General features: G+C 51.0%; 1 protein-coding gene and 1 pseudogene across 2 annotated transcripts in view; both read right to left on the bottom strand.

The window, feature by feature from the left end:
- Positions 1–17,783, bottom strand: part of RPTOR (regulatory associated protein of MTOR complex 1) — a 330,129-nt gene that overhangs the window by 106,288 nt on the left and 206,058 nt on the right. For both annotated transcript variants that reach the window (XM_041723779.1, XM_041723780.1), the window contains exons 8-9: positions 3,980–4,080; positions 3,269–3,413 (exon numbers count right to left, since the gene is read on the bottom strand). In XM_041723779.1, coding sequence (XP_041579713.1) covers positions 3,269–3,413; positions 3,980–4,080 — 246 coding nt within the window. The remainder of the gene's footprint in view (positions 1–3,268; positions 3,414–3,979; positions 4,081–17,783) is intronic.
- On the bottom strand, positions 16,279–16,897 carry LOC121472565 (annotated as a pseudogene).

Here is a 17,783-nt window from a genome sequence, read left to right as displayed (position 1 = left end):
AGTGGAACAGGCTGGAGAGTAAGGAGGGAGGGCCGGGAGCGGAGGTCTATCTCCACCCCCTCCCACAGTTCCTGCTGGATGGCCTCCTTCGATGAGGCAATCACGAGGTGGCCGGGTGGCATCTCTGTCCTCGGCCTGGGAGCACTGCAATGGCACCGTCACACCCTGACTTCTTGGGGACATGCTCGTATGAACAAAATTCACTCCCAGTGGCAGGCAGGAGCTGGACTGTCCCACGGTCCTGGTGACGGAGCTCAGAGCCAACTGGAAAAACTTCACTGTTCTGGATTAGGAAAGAGAATGTGCTTCAAGGAAGCAGGCTGCACAGGGGCCAGGAAGCTGGACGCCTTGAGGAGAGCCGCTTCCACTTTGTGCTTCTGACTTTGAAAGGTCCCTTGGAGTGACAGCGGCCTGGCCCTCTTAGGATGACGAGGACTATTCTGAGGGGTCACCCCAACCTCAAAACCGCACAGGGTCAGGGGTCGGCTGAATGGGGCCACCAAGGTGTACTGCTGGTTGACTTCCCTCCCCACCCACCCTGCTGTCTCTTGTGCCCGGCTCTGGGCTGAGCACCCCCAACAGCACCTGGTGCCAAGCCACGGCTCCGGCACAAGGCCGACCTGCAACAACTGGAGTCCACCTGACAGGGAGCAGGGAGGGCAGCACACCAGGCGGCGCTGCGCACGGTGGTGGACCACCGAGGCTGATGGGGCCCAAGGGACCCCAGTCCTCAAGGTACGTTGTAGCCGCAGAGGGGTCCCGAAATGCTCAGGGCAGCCAGACCAGGAAAGGACGGCGCGGGTGAACACAGATGGCTGCTAGCCATTCCACTGCCTCGCCACACCGTGAGGCTCTCCCCACGCTCACTGGGGCCTCGGTGGATCGCTGTGTCGTCCACGTTTCTGTGCACAGCACATACATACACGTGCAGATTTGCTTTATGAGATTCACAGGAGCTAACTTCGCAGGAGAGAGGGCCATCCTCCCAGCCTTGGGGCCAGCAAGGAAAGGCGTCCTTAGTAGCGATGGTGGGATCACGAAGCGCTGCTGTCACGTCTAGATTTGGGACCATAAGCAGGTCCCACACAAACTCTAGAGGTTAGAACATTCCAAGGGGCCAATCTGGGGAAAGGCAGCAGGAAGATGAGAGGAGGCTGGCCGGCTGCCCTCGCTCCAGCCCCGCCCGTCCCGTCTGCTCTCTGCCGTCTTCTCCAGCACGACTCGGTGTTCACTGAGCCTATCTCGCAGGAGGCGTTTCTACTGCCAGAGAAGCGTGCGCTGTCGGGGGAGCGGGGCTGGGGCTCGGGTGGGAGGGGACAGAAGGACACAGACTGATTCTCTCTGACAGTAGTGCCGGAGTCATTCATTCTCGTCTCAGCCAGTGGGGCCCTGCGACCTGGAAGGTGCGCACACCGGGCGCTGCTGTGCTGCCCACATCGTGTGGCATACCCGGTAATCCTTCCAGACCACACGCGGCACTGACCCCGTGGAGTTTTTAGCCCTTTTCTTCCCTTTTTTTTTTTTTTTTTAATTTTTATTTATTTATGATAGCCACACAGAGAGAGAGAGAGGCAGAGACACAGGCAGAGGGAGAAGCAGGCTCCATGCACCGGGAGCCCGATGTGGGATTCGATCCCGGGTCTCCAGGATCGCGCCGTGGGCCAAAGGCAGGCGCCAAACCGCTGCACCACCCAGGGATCCCCTTTTTCTTCCCTTTTTTTTTTTTTTTTTATTATTATTTATTTATGATAGTCACAGAGAGAGAGAGATAGAGAGGCAGAGACACAGGCAGAGGGAGAAGCAGGCTCCATGCACCGGGAGCCCGACGTGGGATTCGATCCCGGGTCTCCAGGATCGCGCCGTGGGCCAAAGGCAGGCGCCAAACCGCTGCACCACCCAGGGATCCCCTTTTTCTTCCCTTTTTAAAGAAAAGCTGTTTTATAAAAACCTGGTTCAGAGGAAACAGACAGGATTTAAGACATCACTTTTCTTAAGGGAGAAGGTTGTTTGGAGCATCCACACTTCTGGAAATGCCGGTCTTCACACTAATGATTCACTCTAAGTACCCAGAGGGCGCCGAACACCCGCCAATGCCGGCCCCGTGGAGTGGTGGGAGCAGAGCTGCTCTCCCCCATTCTGGGCACATGCGACCTACTTGCTGCACGGTGTTCCGTCCTCACGTGCCCCCGCGGCGGCGCTCTGCGTCACTCGGGTACGGAGGAGGGTGTGTGCTCTAACTCCCTCTGTACGGTCCGCTGCTGTGGCCAGCACAGCACGCCCCACTTTGCCTCACAGATGACAACATTCCTTCCTGATTTCCCCTGAGTGGATGAGGGCAGTGAGTCTACAAACCCGTCCTTGGTACTCAGAGTCTTCAGTGTCGGGGGAAAACAGTCGTGCACGTATTTAAAAAAAAAAAAAAATCACTAGCTGAAATATGCCTGACCGTGAGAACACACCACGAGGGAACTGCTGTTTTCAAGTACCTGAGTTAGGGGTTCTCCCAGACAGACACGACTCAGACTCACTTCCCCTTTGCTGTCACCCCAAACTCTGCCCGTGTTACAGAAGCCAGGAAACAGGAAGAAACCCAACGCCTTCAGATCTGGTATCTAAACCAGACAACTCACATTAGGATCCTTGTTACCACTAGTTACTACTATTACTAGTAGCGTAAGTAGCAACAGTCGGCGAACTATAAGCAATGGTCAGACAGCCTCACTCGTGTGCAGTGTGTGCACACATGCGACTGTGTGAGTGGAGGCACATGGGTGTGTACAGTGTGTTGCACACACGGGGTACATACGTGTGAGCGTGTGTACATGTGTGCTCCTGTGATAGAAGCCTATAAATTAACTGGTCACGAGTCCAGCATTTAAGCTGGTGGAGCAATCTGGGACATACTTCATAACCCTGCTGCCAGTTTCTCTCTGCAGAACCGGCTCCTGCGGAGTCAGAAGCTCGCGTGCAAGCCTCTCCCACCCCGGGTTACGGGACTGAAGTTACCTCCAGAGTGGCTGGGCCTGCTCCATCTTCAAAGACCCTCCAGGGCACCTGCACCTCTGAAGGAGACTCACATTTCCCATCTACAGAGCTTTAGGTAGGGACTCTGCCTACTTGTTAACACCACTCGGGTCTCCAAGGTGCTGGCAAGTCCTTCTATTTTGTTTCCCATAGTTCCACTAAACTTGTCCTACCGCAGAAATGGACAGAAACCGAGCCATTTAGACACGTCGCATTGGCCAGCACTGCCCGGCCGGACACTTACCACATCGCGTGCATGTAAGTGGGGGGCAGGCGTGGGCTGCTGACGGGGGTGCAGTTGTAAGACCTCATGATCCTTTCCGCCAGGAGAAAATTTCGAAACAGACTAGCCACCAACAGGTCCTGTCTGAAGAGCTTTTGGAAGAGATCTGAGGACAGATAAAACAGAAAAAGGTATCTTCAGTGACCCACGTTCAGCGTGTAAAGCCAAATACACAGATTTACCTCCATCAGAATTTTTTACAAGCAGGTCAGGACGAGTAGGCACGTTTCCCATTGGCGATGCCACACACACACACACACACACACACACACTCACACACACACACTCACACGCAAAAGTACAAGCACACACCAAACCCCAGCCAGTCACTAACGAAAAAATATAAACAAGTCTTATAATAGCACTTCAGATTTTAAGAAATCTGGATTGTGCCAACGTTTATGAAGAAAAGGGAGCCCTGAGTCCACATAGACAGTATCACACGAACGTCAGAGCGAATGCTCACGTGGAGCTCAGTGTCCACCGCTGTTCGTGGCGTCTGACATGTGGGGACACCTGGAAATCCTGCCTCCTCCTCCTCCTGCCCCCTCAGCATTGCTCACTGACAACCTCCTTGCTTCCGTTTTGCTTCCCTCCCTCTAAGGGGCGGCATCTCCCGACTGCGAGGCAGTAGCCCTCCCCACCCCAAGGGGACCGTCTGGGCAGCCTCACCCCGAGGGAGCACATTCCACGCGATGGTGTCTGTGATTGCTGTGAAGATCCAGTTCAGTTCTCCCAGAGGGGTCCTGCGGTCGTTCAGCCGGCCAGGAATCCTAGGAGACACGGTGTGCTTTCGTTAGTGACTGTCCAGAGAGCCCTGGCTACGGCGGAGGCGGGAGCAAGGAGACAAGAAGCTCAGGGCAGAGGCAGGGGGAACACCCTGCCAGGCCGGTGTACTTCCAGCCTCGCAGCTGAGAATGCAGCCTCCGTCCTCACCTCCCTTCCCTCGGGTGCCCCGATGCATAGACCAGACCCCTGGATCCACACACCACTCTTGTGGCTTCCACATACGAGAGATGGGCCATGGCCAGGCCCGAAGGGCAACTGTGGCAACTGCTACTGAGGAGCCTGGGCCACACTCTTCCACTCCACGTCCCAGCCCTGTGGCTCCAGGCTGCAGGGGTGCACTTTCAACCTGACCTCTGGGGAAGGAAAGCTCGGCCTCTGAGGTCAGCCTACCTTCCGTTCACTCATCAGACATCTGGGTGCCTACCACTGCAGGGCCAAGTGCCGCTCTAGCGCTGGGATGCAGAGGTCGGCGGTGCCGTCAAGGCCCTGCTCTCGGGCTCACGGTCTGCCCAGAAGCTAGTCAGCAAGCACAGGTGTAATAACACGGAGACCAAGACCACAGAGAAGGAGGGGTGGGAGGGGGGTCCAGGTGGTTGTGCCACAGGCGAGGGTGAGAGAGCGGGCTGAGTCGACACCCAGGGGAGACCGAGTCGGGCTGAGCCCAGAGGTGTGCTTGTGCCTGCAGTACAGCCTGGCTCTGCCGTGTAGCAACTTTAATTAGATCTGACAGGAAACTCTTTTTTTTCCTCCCCAAAGGAAAATGTTCACAGTAATTTGGCTCAGAGACTAAAGTGTGGTTCCTGCTATTTCTAAGATTTCACAGATTAATAATTTCCATCATAGTAACTCGTTTGAAGGCACCATCTCTGCACGGATTCTGTTCAAAGCGGCTGACTGCAGTGAGGGGCACCGCTGAGCAGGGCTAACTTCCTACTCTGACTGTACCTCCCACTAGAGGAAGAACACATCCTTCCTACTTCCACAAGTGATAGGACAAGAAAAAAGAAAGGTAAGATATTTGAAAATAGCATTACTGCTCAAATGGTCTGAACCCTTGGCAAAGAAGTCCAAAAAAAAAAAAAAATGTACATCAACAGGGAGACTCCAGTTTCTTTAAACTGAAAGGCTTTGCAAACACAGTCAAGCTACTGATCATGGCTTAGTTCACTTAGAAAGAAGGATTATTATTATTATTATTTTTTTTCCGGAGAGAGAGAGTGTGAATGGGGACAGAGGGAGGAATTTTTTTAGATGTTTATTTATTTTACAGACACAGGGCAGGGAGGGGGAGTAGAAAAAGGGGAGATAGAGGAGAGAAAGACTCTCAAGTAGATGCAGGGCTCAATCTCAGATCCTGAGATCATGACCTGAGCTGAAACCCAGAGCTGGACGCTCCACTGGCTGAGCCACTCAGGGGCCCCAAAAGCAATTTTAACTGGCTCTGTGTGCTGGGCATCGCTGAGGATTTCCACAACTTAAAAGGAGTGAAGGTCTCCAGGTAGACACTTAGCACAAGGCCGACAGGACTGTCTCACTTTCTCATCCTTTCTCCACCCCACTCTCTTCCAAAAGGAGAGCACATACCAGGCGGCCAGGATCTAGGAGCAGCACAGCACAGCAAACACCGCCAGCCCTCAACAAGCAGCACCAGAGCCTCCCCGCAGAGCTAGGGGAGCAGGGGGAGCACCTCCCAAGAGCACGCAGTCCGTGAAGGCGTTCGACCGGCGTCCTCATCGTCAGCCTGCAAGTGCCAGTGCAGACTCCTGGGTCGCTGCCACAGAGGGAACATGGCACTGGGGATGATGGGAAGGAGGGGGCTTTGAGAGGGCCGAGGGTGGACACGGAGCCCAGACAGAGCAGCCAGTGGCTCGGGTCCTGCATCTGGGGAGGAGGAGCACAGGTACTGAAACCTTTCTGAGTAAGATCATTCACAAGCTCACCAGCAGGAACACGGCTCCTTTCCCTGCGTGAGGACTCTCCACAGGGTGGCTCGGGTGAGGAACTGGCGCACCTGGAGGGCGTGTTCAAGGCTGAAGCCCCGCTGTCTAGGACCAGCAGACACACAACGGCTGGAGCACGCAAGGAACAAGCACTTGAGAAAACGGTGATCCTGAATGTCTCATGACGGGTTCTCTCTCTCAATATATTCAGGGTTAGCCAAATTGCAAGGTGAGAGGGCACGTCCCCAACTCGGACGCCAACTGCAGGTTCCATGGGTTCCCAAAACCACTTGTGGTTTTGAGAATTTACTAGAAGGACTCTTAGAACTCAGTGAACGCTGTTATGCTCATGGTTACAGTTTATTAGCGAAAAATACAGAGAGACGTTCAAGCCAGTGCAGAGACTGCATGGGGCGGACTCCAGGAAAGCTATCAAAGGTGGGGCTTCCATGTCCCCTCCGGCATATCCACATGTGACAACACGCACGGAGCTCCGCCAACTGGGGGCCCTGGGCCTTGGTGTCTACCTCGGAGTCCTGGTTGGCCGACTGGCTGCCCACGAGCTGGATCTCAGCCTCGAGGTGGACAGACACCACACTCAACCCCCAGCTGAAATCACACACTTGCCCTCTCCAGTGGAGTGGTGGGCCCCCAGCCTGAGACGACCCGGTGTGGCCAGTCCCCACCCCAAACAATGACACTCCTGCCTTCTCTCTGCCGCCAAGTTCTTGACTACATAAGTGTTAAATCTGTTCAAGATCAAAAACAAACCTATTCAGGACTAGATTTCAGATTCTGGATTCACATGTCGCCCCGGGTATAGCATCTTCACTGGACTAAAACCCCAGAGGTGTGTTCATCAGAGGCTGGGCTGTGTTGTACACACAGGCCTTCCAGCAAGGTGGTCTCAGGGGAGTGCTGCTTGCCTTCACCCCACTTTGGAGGGCAAGTCAGCACCACGTGAAGACAAAAAATCCAGCCTGACCACTGAACGGCACGAGTCAGCGACGCGCCAGCCCCTGGACGGTGCTCTGAGCGTGCAGCCAGCACCGCCTGTTTGGAAAGGACAGACCGACGAAGGCCAGAGGACACCAGTATCCCTTACCTCAGCAAGTCTGCTTCCAGAAATCAACCCCAAACTGGACTCCTGCAGATGCAGTGTTTTATTTCCGGGGGTGAAAAGTCAGAAACTAGGAATGTTACCAGAACGAAGGAAATGAGTAAATTGCAGAACCACCACGTGACATCACTACGAGCTATTAGACAGTTACTTATGAATATTTCAACAATGTGGGAAAATGCATGCTTCCTGACATCTAGTGAGGGAGCAAGACAAACACCGTAGTCACCACCACGCAGGACGCGCAGGCAGCGACGTCAGAAGACAAAGCCTCAAGATACGACCGTGGGGAGGCGCTTCCTGTCTCACATGTGCACACGGTCAACATCTGCTGCATGGCGTGCGCCCACTGGAGCGATGGGCGGCAAGCCAAGCCCCGGTTCCCTTGCCTCCCCACCCTGAGCCCCTGGTGCTCACGCCAGGGGAGGGGGCAGCTGGTGGGTGACAGGACGGCACTCTTGGAAGAGTCTGGCCAAGGTCTATTTCCAAACCTGGACCAAGCACATCACTGCGTGAGCAGCGCGTCCGGAACCAAGACGAGATGGCCCAGCATGAGCGGGTTCCTCGGGGTCCGATCTCCCGGGTAAAGGAAACCCGCATTCCCAGCAGCACGGAGCTGCTGACCAGACTCCTGTCTTGCTGGGCGGGCAGCCAAGCCACGGGGACAAACGAGGCCAAGCCCTGTCAGGCTACGGTCAACGTGCACTTAGGTGTTTAGAAAAACATGCAGCTTGTGACCATCACCAGCAGAAAAGCACAAAGTAGGCTCCCACTACCTCGGAGGTTCCATCCATCGCTCACTAAGCTCATCGTGGAAGCAGAGACAAAGCCGTGTGCCTGACGGATCTCAGACAGACGTCACGTCATTCAAGCCAACCCACCCACCCATGAGTCCCAGACGCACCCTCTCCGCGCAGACTGGGGTGCGTACTCGGGATGGCAGGGTGGAACCCTGTCGACTTCCTGCCTTGTCATGTCGCTTGGGATCCAATCACCTTAGAAACTTTTTGTTTCTGTTTTCCTTTCGGTACCAGAGCCTAGGAAAGAACGTCAAAACCCAGCGTGCTCTGGAGGCCGTTGGACCGTGGATGGCTGACCCCGAGCCACGGAAGGAAAGGGCAGCACGGAGGGTGGAACCATCACAGGGTTCCTCAGACCCCCAAGAGTTTCATTAATAACAAAAGTGGTTCTATTAAAACTCAAATCCAGGGTGTTAATCAAGGACCAACTTTTGTGAGAAAAGCATGCCAAGCTGGCGTTTGGGAGCAGATCGCTGAAGTGGGCGATGAGAAGAGCCAGACTCTCGCCCAGGCGGTGCTGTGTCCGGGGACCTTCTGGCATCTGTTCCCCGCTCCGAGTCACTGAGCCTGACCTTACATGCAAACAGGACTCCAACAAGATGGACAGCACGGCCGAAGGACACACAGCCAGCAGCGACGTCCCTGAAGAACGCATGCCACTCCCTCCAGCCCTGCATCACTGGCACCAGCCACTCACGTCCCCCAACATCTCGGCTCACCTACAGCTTTAGGATTCTGGCCAGAAATTAAGCTCCCCGACCTCCGTACCCAGGTCACCACCAGCAACCTCCAGCCCGCAGCCTGGTACGTGGTTTCTGCACGTCAGCACCCACACCCTAATCCTGATGAGGCCTGGAAGCGCCAGCAAGCTCTTGGACGTCAGAGTGGTGCCCTCCCTCTTGGGCCACGTTCTCCCTCGCTGACACCTGCCTTCCTACCCTCTGCCATCTTTGCAGTCAGTCCCACGGTCCTTGTACCAGATACTTGTCACTTGGCTTCTGACACGGCCAGCCCTGACCTGGCCGTCATCTTCTGGCCAACCCAGACCCTGGACCGGGTAGAGAGGGCATGGGCTACGTTCTCCTGCTGCCTTGACTGCCGTGAGGACTAGGAAAGAGCACACGTGTGCGCCGTCCTGCTGAGGAGGTGAGCACACAGCCGCACTGTGGTCCTCCCGTCGGTCCCAGCCTTCCGGCCACCACTTCTGACTGCCTCTGCCAAACACCTGCAGGGTCCTTCTGTTGTCCACAGGAAAACAAAACAACATAAAAACCCATCCCCCACAGAACCCACCAATCGTTATGGGCTGTCTGTTCTGGTCTCGATGTCTGTCCATCTGCCTCCTTCCCTAAGCTCTGCTCACCCGTCTTCATTGCTCACTGCCGTTACTACCACCATCGTCCCCTGGATCATGTCCCCACTTCAGGGGCCACGTGGATTCTCTTGCACCAAAGCTCAAAATCTCAGAGACACAGCTCATCTGCTCTCCAACCCCCAACCTCGGGCAGCTCACGTCTCTGGCTTCCCCCAAGAACCTCTCCGTCTGCCTTCTGCTGCTGAGCTGCTTCCTGGATTCAGGCTCTTCTGTTCCAGTTCACACGATGCAGGATGATGGCCCTTAGCCTAACTTTGGTCAAAATTCTGCTGGCTTCTCTATTTACTAGTGCAGCATTTTCTCTCTTCCTTTCTTTCTCTTTCTTTCTAGATTTTGAGAGAGACAGAGGGAAAGGGCACAGGGGAGAGTCAGAGGGAGAAGCAGACTCCCCGAGAAGCAGGGAGCCCAACCCGGGATTCGACCCAGGACCCTGAGATCATGACTTGAGCCAAAGCAGATGCTTCACTGATGGAGCCCCCATGCGCCCCTGCTACTGCAGTGTTTTCAGTGACCGTGTTGCTACCTCTGCTTCAACAGATCTCATGTGGGCTGACGAGTGGGGTGGGCAGCTCCCCAGCTTCCTGGCTGCCCGTGCCCCCCTGAGACGGCCTCTGGGAGGCCACAGGGCAGCAAGGGCAAAACCAGCGCCAGTGGAGTCAAGTAGAATGTTCCCAGCTGGCTTCAAAACCAGCGATACTCACCCAGCTTGCCACATTAAACTTTGAAGCTAGCTCCCAGTCACTTCTCCCTCCGTCCCTCTGGGCAGGTCCACCACCTCGCAGGTTCTCTGCCTCCTCCCACTGTCCTGACCTGGAGGGGCCTCCCTGGCCCTCCCTGTACCGTTTCCAGCTCTGAATCTTTACAAGCCTTAAAGCTCCAACGTCACTGTCCACAAAGATGTTCTTGCCCATGGCAGCTTTGGTTGAGCTGTTTAGCTGGACATGAACCATGGCCTACAGCTTCATTTAACCTCTTTGGCATTCCACCAGTGGCTCACCTTCGTTCCTTTTACCTCTTTACAATTGCTCCATGCATGCTTGTTATTGCTCTAACTAGATAATTAGAAGTCAATCACTGTTACCACATGACCGTTCCCACACCAGCCGGTCCTGACATGGAGCCGCCCCACCCAGACCCCTCACGAAGGCCTGGCTGCTGGGCAAGGAGGAGGGTGGCACCTGGCACCCAAGCCCATCGCAGCTCTCAGGACGGGGTCTCCCAGCCAAGGGCTGAGCATGGCGGAGGCACAGGCCCAGCTCTTCCCCAGTCCTCAGCACCTCCGGGGTGACAGCCAGTGCTGGGCCAGTGGAGACCGTGCCTGGTCTGCAGCACGGCTGGCTTCCTTCCCTGCCCTGCGCCCTGTTACTCCCCCCATACACTTGCGACCCCCACAGGGGTTGTGTCTGCACCCCACAACCAACCAGCACAGGGGCATGTGGGAGATTTTGCATCTTACTTGTATTTACCCTTCTCAGGCTACTTTGTTTCTCCTGAGCTCTCTCTTTCACTAAAGACACCACATTCCAGCTGTTTTCAAATAGTCCACGTGCCCTCAAACCTGTGCAGACCAGCCTCCTGCTCTCCTGGCGTAGGGAGCACCGAGCAGTCCTCAAGTCCACCTACATGCGGAACAATTCCCAGGGGCCCCCGTGCCTGAGGGCTGCTGCTGAGATGCCCCTGGCGGACAGGGAAGCCGAGCCGTCGGAGCGCAGGCTCACCTCGCTCACCCGGGGCTCAGCACCAACTGCTAACGGGTAACAGGTGCTCTGTACATATTTGCTGAGTGAAGGAGTGAATCCCTCCTGAGTGATCACAAGCTCTGTGTAAATAAAACGTTCAGTGAAAAATACAGTTTCCAAGAAAAGGATACAAACTCACTAAAAATACTCAAGTGATACGAAGATAACACAAATCATCCCAAATTCTACCATTTAAGAACTACCGGTAACATCCTGGTGACCATTTATGCAGAAAATCATGTAGAGGGATGTTACATTTTTGTTTAAAATGCCCACAAAAACGCTTAGATAAAAGGTCTGGGAGGGCAAATATGCACCAGAGTATTAATTACCTTCGCATGGTGGGGATTATAAATGACTTAGGTTTTCTTTGCTTATCTGTATTTAATAATGAATCTGTGCTAAAAACATGCTACTTGCATAATGAAGAAAAATAAAACTTTTTCTTTAGTAAGAGGAAGGCTACAGCAAGTCTTCCTGAAAAGGGAAGAGATTTTAAAACCGTGTTATCGTCTAAATTTACATCATCTCACACTCAACCAAAATAAAGCAGGATTCACCTCTACTTCGTCTACTTTAAACGACTTCATGGAAACGACAGTGTAGAGAGCCTTGGGCTGGCTCATTTCCTGTAAGTGATCATTTCTGCAGAAATGTGCCATGACTAAGAAGGTGGGGACATGAACCTAGCACTTTCTCTCCCGAACACCAAGTCAGTCCACAGCCGCTGGATATTTGGTGGGACGAGAGCCGCACCGACAAGAGCAGCGGCTCCGGGCCGGGGGTGTCTGTCCTGTGCACAAGCCTTTCCTTTATGGGAAACAAAGTTACATATACGCACAAGACATGCACAGGGCACAACCACAACCACAACCGTTAGAAAAACACAACTGAGCAGGGAAAGGACACCCTGCGAGGGAAGGCCGGGAAAGCTGGCCTGGACGATAGCTTTGTGAGAGTAGTTTCCACACGCTGACATTTTCCTGAACCAAATGGAGTCACGTATCCACAGTGCTCTTCCATCTCTCCTTCCTTAGGACTGGGCACAGTTCAACACTCTAATATCATCTGATTTCCTGTTACAAAGTGCCATTCATGCCAGCCATTGGCAGACTTCAACTGACCCACTCGTGTGCATGAAACCTGCGGTTTCGAGCATGAACTATGGGACCAATCTGAAGGTTTGCAGTTTTACAACCGGAAAAGTCCTTCTTCCATCGGGGCCGCAGGACCATCCACGCGGACAGAAGGAAAGAAAGGAGCTGGGACGCGGTAAGAAGGCCTGGCTGGACACCGAACCATGCCTGTTTAAACACAGAAAGCCTCGAACGCAGAGCTGCAATTCTCCACCCGGGCTCTGAGAGTCAGCCGCACGGCCACGGTGGCGCTGCCTGAACAGCTGAGTCAGCCGGGCCCCAGATGACATCTGCAAACCCTGGGGCGTGTGGCTCCATTCATCGCTTAGGGTTTGGGTGACGTCATGAGTTCCCTCCCTGGCAACGGCAGGTTAGGTGACTCACATCCTCCTGCTGCGAACAAGTAGCAGGGCTGTGTGTGCGTGTGTGCGTGTGTGCGTGTGTGTGAGGCTGGCAAGCCTGTGGGGAATCACAGGGCCAAGGCGTCAAGCAGCATTTGGAGCTAGCTCTCTCTTTGGGAAGCATCCGGTGATTCCAATGCAAGACAGAGGGCCAGGATGATGAGCTGAGCATGGTGCCCACAGGGCTGGAGGGCAGATGCTGGGGTTGAGGGCTGCAAAGGCATAGGGCGCTCAGAACCCCAAGGCATTGAGCTGGGACCCCAAGGATGAATTGGAAGTAACCCAGACCTCATAGCCCCAAAGCATCCAAGCCCAGCAGACATTTCACTTTCAGTTTGTTCAATCACAGGTAACCAGGCACTTACTAGGAAACTAAACTGATGTTTGAAACCCAGAAAAACAACTGCTGAGGGAAGGAGTTGTGCAGAAGGTTTACACAGTGGTAACCTCAGACATAGCATCACAATAATTTTACCTAGTATGTGTGAGAAATTAAAGGACAAAAGAAGGCTTTAGCAGAGAACCAGAAACTATAACAGAAAGCCTGGAAATTCTAGAACTTCAGGAACTTGAAAACACATCATATTAGTTACTCGATAGATGGGTTCAAGAGCCTATGAGGCCACAATGTAACGAGAAGTGAAAGGTCAGAAAAAATACTCAGAATTAGGCACAAAGAGATGAAAGGGTGGAATATAAGAAATACAGTGGACATTATGAAAAGATACAAAATAACCTGCTGGAATCCCAAAAGAAGAGAACAGAGGGAATGGGACAGAAGCAATCTTCAAAGAGAATTTTTTGCAGCTGATGAAAGATATTGAGGCACGGCGTCTGGGTCTGCATGGGCCACCATAACAAAATAGCAGACCGGCCGGCTTAACCAACCCGAATTCATTCTCACACAGCTCTGGAGACTGTTAAGTCCACGATCGGGCAGCCAGCATGGGCAGTCCTGGTGAGGAGCCTCTTCCTGGCTTACAGCCTGCTGCTTTCCTGCTGTGTCCTCAGATGGCAGGAAGAGAGAGCTCTGTTGTCTCCTCCTCTTGTTACAGGGCACTAATCCCATCATGACTTCCTCTAACCGAAGACCTTCATCTCCCACAGGCCCATCTCCAAATACTATAAAATTGGGAGTTAGGGGTTCAGTATATGAACTTTAGGGGATCACAATTCAGTCCGTAGCACTTAGGTTCAAGAAATGCTATAGTCATAAAGCAGGACAAATACAAAGAATGTCCAGGTAAGCATAGCAAAATAAAACTGCCATAATCCAAGAAAAGCAAAAGATTTACAATACAGCTACAAATAATCAAGATAGTGTGGTACTGGCATAAAGAGCAATGTAACAGCACAGGGCAAAAGAGCTCCACAATTAGTCAAATGCTTTTTGTCAAAGGCACTTTTTGAGTGGAGAAGATAGTCTTTCTACAACGGTGCTGGAACAAGTGGGCACCCATATGGGGAAAAAAAAATGACCCTTGACTCTCACTGCATATTGCATGCAAAAATTAACTTGAAACAGATCATAAAAGTTAAAATCATAAAAGTCTTAGAAAAAATAGGGGAAAATACAACACTGGGGTAGGCAAAGCTTCTCAGGTGCAATACAGAAAGTACATAAATCATGAAAGAAAAAAACTATTAAATCAGATTTTATCAAAATGAAATGCTTTTGCTCCTAGAACACTGTTGTGAAAACGAAAAGACAAGCCAGACTGACCAAAGACAGAGACCTGACAACAACTTATCCAACATAATAAAGGCTCTTGAAGATAAACACAATTTAAAAATTGGTAAAAAACATGAATATACATTTTATTAAAGAATATAAATTAATGGCCAACAACACATGAAAAGCTGCTCAGCAGCATTAGTCTTTAGACAAATGCAAACTGAAACTGCAGGATTCAGCACTACACATCCTGCAGAACAGCTAAATTAAGATTAGGAATACCAAGTGTCGTGGATGTCGAGCAACTGGCACACTCACGCATTACTGGTAGGAATGCGACCTGGCGGATCACTGGAAAACAGCTGAGAAGTTTCTGGTAAAGTTTAACATACACCTACCAGATGACCCAGCCATTCCAGTCTTATATATTTATCCTGGGGAAACAAATACATATTTACACATAAGGACTAGTACATGAGTATCTCTAGCAGGTCTGCTCATTATAACAACCAAAATGGAAAAACCCTGCTGTCCCTCAATAGGTGGATGGATAAAAGGGTTGTGACACATACAATGGACTAAATGGACTACTGCTTACTATTGAAGAGTGTGAACTACCGAAATACCCAGCACGGGTTAAATCTCAAAGGCACTGTACAGAGAGGGAAGAGCTAGACACAAAAGAATACATTATAATTCTCTATTTATGTGGAGCTCTAGAAAAGACAAATCTAAGGGATGATTAGAAAAAGCAGATCGTGGTTGCCTGGGCTTGGAAGCTGGGGTGGAGGGTGAATTGGGATGAGGTATAAGAGGAATTCTGGAGTAGGTTTTAAGTGAAGGTGGTTCCATGAACGTGTGAATCTGCCTAAGTCCATCAAACTGTACACTTAAGGTGAGTTCATCTTATGCAATGTAAGCTATATTTCAACAATGATGATTTTAAAATGAAAAATTCAAAGAAGGGGAAATTACAGCATTTTCAAACAATAAAAACAGATTTTTTTTTTTTTTTTTGCTGGCAAATCTGCACTAAAGGGAGTTCTTTAGGTAAAGAGAACTGATCTTAGATGAAAGCTCTGGGATGCAGGAAGGAGTGGAGGGCGGCAGCAGGTGTGAACACCAGTGAGTATTAACTGCAGCATATTAGTAACATTTATGGAGAGAATACACAGAGAATTAAAACATGTGACAATAAGTCCACACAAGTCAGGAAATGAGTAAATGGCATTAGTGTGCTCTCAGGTCCTCCTTGCATTGCCTGGGAACTGGTAAAAGTGCTAATTTAGATTTAACTTTAATAAGCTGGGGGTTGCCAAGACTATGGTCTCAGGGCCAAATCCAGCCAGCAGCCTGTTTTTGTTTGTTTTTTTGTGGGGCCTATGAGCTAATAATGGTCTTTACAATTTTAAAGCTGACACTAAGAATACACAACAGAGACTTCACGCGGCTTGCAAAGCCTGACATGTGGACCGTCTGGACCCTAATAGAAAACACAAGTAGGCCACCGCTTGGGAGGAGCGGTTAATGTGCAGGAAAAGAACATGTAGTTAACAAGCCGATAGAGGGGGAGAAAGGAGTAAAACTGCTAAATCAACCTGAAAGAGGGGAGCAGAGGGAGAGAAAAGAAAGGAAGATGGGGGAAAAAAAAAGAAAAAAAAGAAATGGGGGAAGAGAAAAAAGCAAAAAAGATTTCAAGTATGTCAATTATTACACTAACTATAAAAAGACTAGATACTTCAATTAAAGTCAGCAATTTTGAGTCTAAACCTAAAACCAAAAGTCAGCTACATCCTGCTAAAAAGAGATACACTTTCGATACACACAAGACTCAGAAACAGGTATCAGAATACATGCTTACATATATACAAGGATAAAAGACACACATCCTTGCAAACCCTAATCAAAAGACAGCTACACAACTATCCCACAAAGTGGACTTTTTTTTTTATGGTGAAAAAATTTATATTTAGATTTATAGCCTGCTGGATTCAGTTTAGATGATCCCAATTTTGTTGGCAACATCCAAAGCACCATAGTCAGGAGCCAGTCGAACATACGCTTTCTTCTCTCCATCAGGCCTGATCAAGATGTTGACCTTGGCCACATCAGTGTCACAGAGCTTCTTCACAGCCTGTTTGATCTGGTGCTTACTGGCCTTGACATCCACAATGAACACAAGTGTGTTGTTGTCTTGTATTTTCTTCCTGGCTGACTCAGTAGTTAAGGGGAACCTGATGATGGCATAGTGATCAAGCTTGTTTCTCCTGGGGGCGCTCTTTCGAGGCTATTTGGGCTGCCTTCGGAGCCGCAGGGTCTTGGGTCGTTGGAATGTAGGTGACGTGCGGATCTTCTTTTTTTTGTGACTGTGCACACCTTTCAGCACCGCTTTCTTAGCTTTCAAAGCCTTTGCTTTGGCTTCGGCTTTGGGAGGGGCGGGGGCTTCCTTCTTCGCCTTCGGTGCCATCTTCGTGAGAGGGCCCACAAAGTGGACTTAATGGCAAAGGCATTATCAGAGATGAAGAGTGGCTAATTTGTCCTTCTAAGGTCCTGAAGGGCAAAGTGTGAGGTCAACAGGGGGAATGGGCTTTTAATGTAAAGTTAAAGGGCAGTAAATTGTCAAACTTAGTTTCTGAACGAGAGGAGGAAGGTGAGATAAATGGATCAGCAACTTCTCTAGCAAGGGGACTGGTCATAGGCAAGCCCAGCACGGCATCAGCCAAAGGCAGAACAGGGACTTGGGTCTGCACACGGAAAGGGATGATCCCAGGAGCACGAGGACAACCTACAGTTGGACAATTAGGGACCAGTGTGCCAAGGGCCCCAGTAAACAATGGAGGCTTTCAGACTTGTAAAACCTCTCCCGGTAAGAAACGCATTTTGCGCGGTGACCTAATATACACATGCATGACCACATGTAAGTATACGTATTCAGAGAACAGAAGTAAAGGATACTCATGTTACTAGGAAAACAATATTTTCTTTTTTCTTTTTTTTAAATGGAGGCTGTGGCTTGCCAAACTGATTTCACAGCCACTAATAAACCATGACCCGCAGTTTAAAAACAGAGACTTGAACGACGCTCTTGTTAATTTCTCCAGGAGGCTATCGGCTCGAGGTTATCGAGATGACTGGATGGTGAACATAGCTCCCCAGGGCTTTAGAGTTTAGAAAATCACACAATTCTACCTCTAAATAGCTGGCTGATTTTTATTTTCAAACCCACACAGGCAGCTTGTTTTCTAATGATTTTTAAAACTCTGTACTAAGTCTTTAAATCAAATAGTTTATGTGTGCAGCGCTGCTACCCTAGGCCCCTTTCGTTCTGCATTTAATAGCTCCCACAGATTAGGAACCTGCTAATCTTGACTTGGGAAGCAAATGGCATCAAAGAAAAATGAATTTTAAAATTCTGGAGGAAAAGGAGTGATGATTTCCACAGCTTAGTGGTGAGCAGGAGTTAATACGCACTGGAGATAATCCACCTTTTACTGAATTTAT

This window comes from Vulpes lagopus, chromosome 12, assembly GCF_018345385.1.
Source record: "Vulpes lagopus strain Blue_001 chromosome 12, ASM1834538v1, whole genome shotgun sequence".
Classification (NCBI taxonomy): Eukaryota; Metazoa; Chordata; class Mammalia; order Carnivora; family Canidae; genus Vulpes; species Vulpes lagopus.
This window is presented reverse-complemented; position numbering and strand designations above follow the sequence as displayed.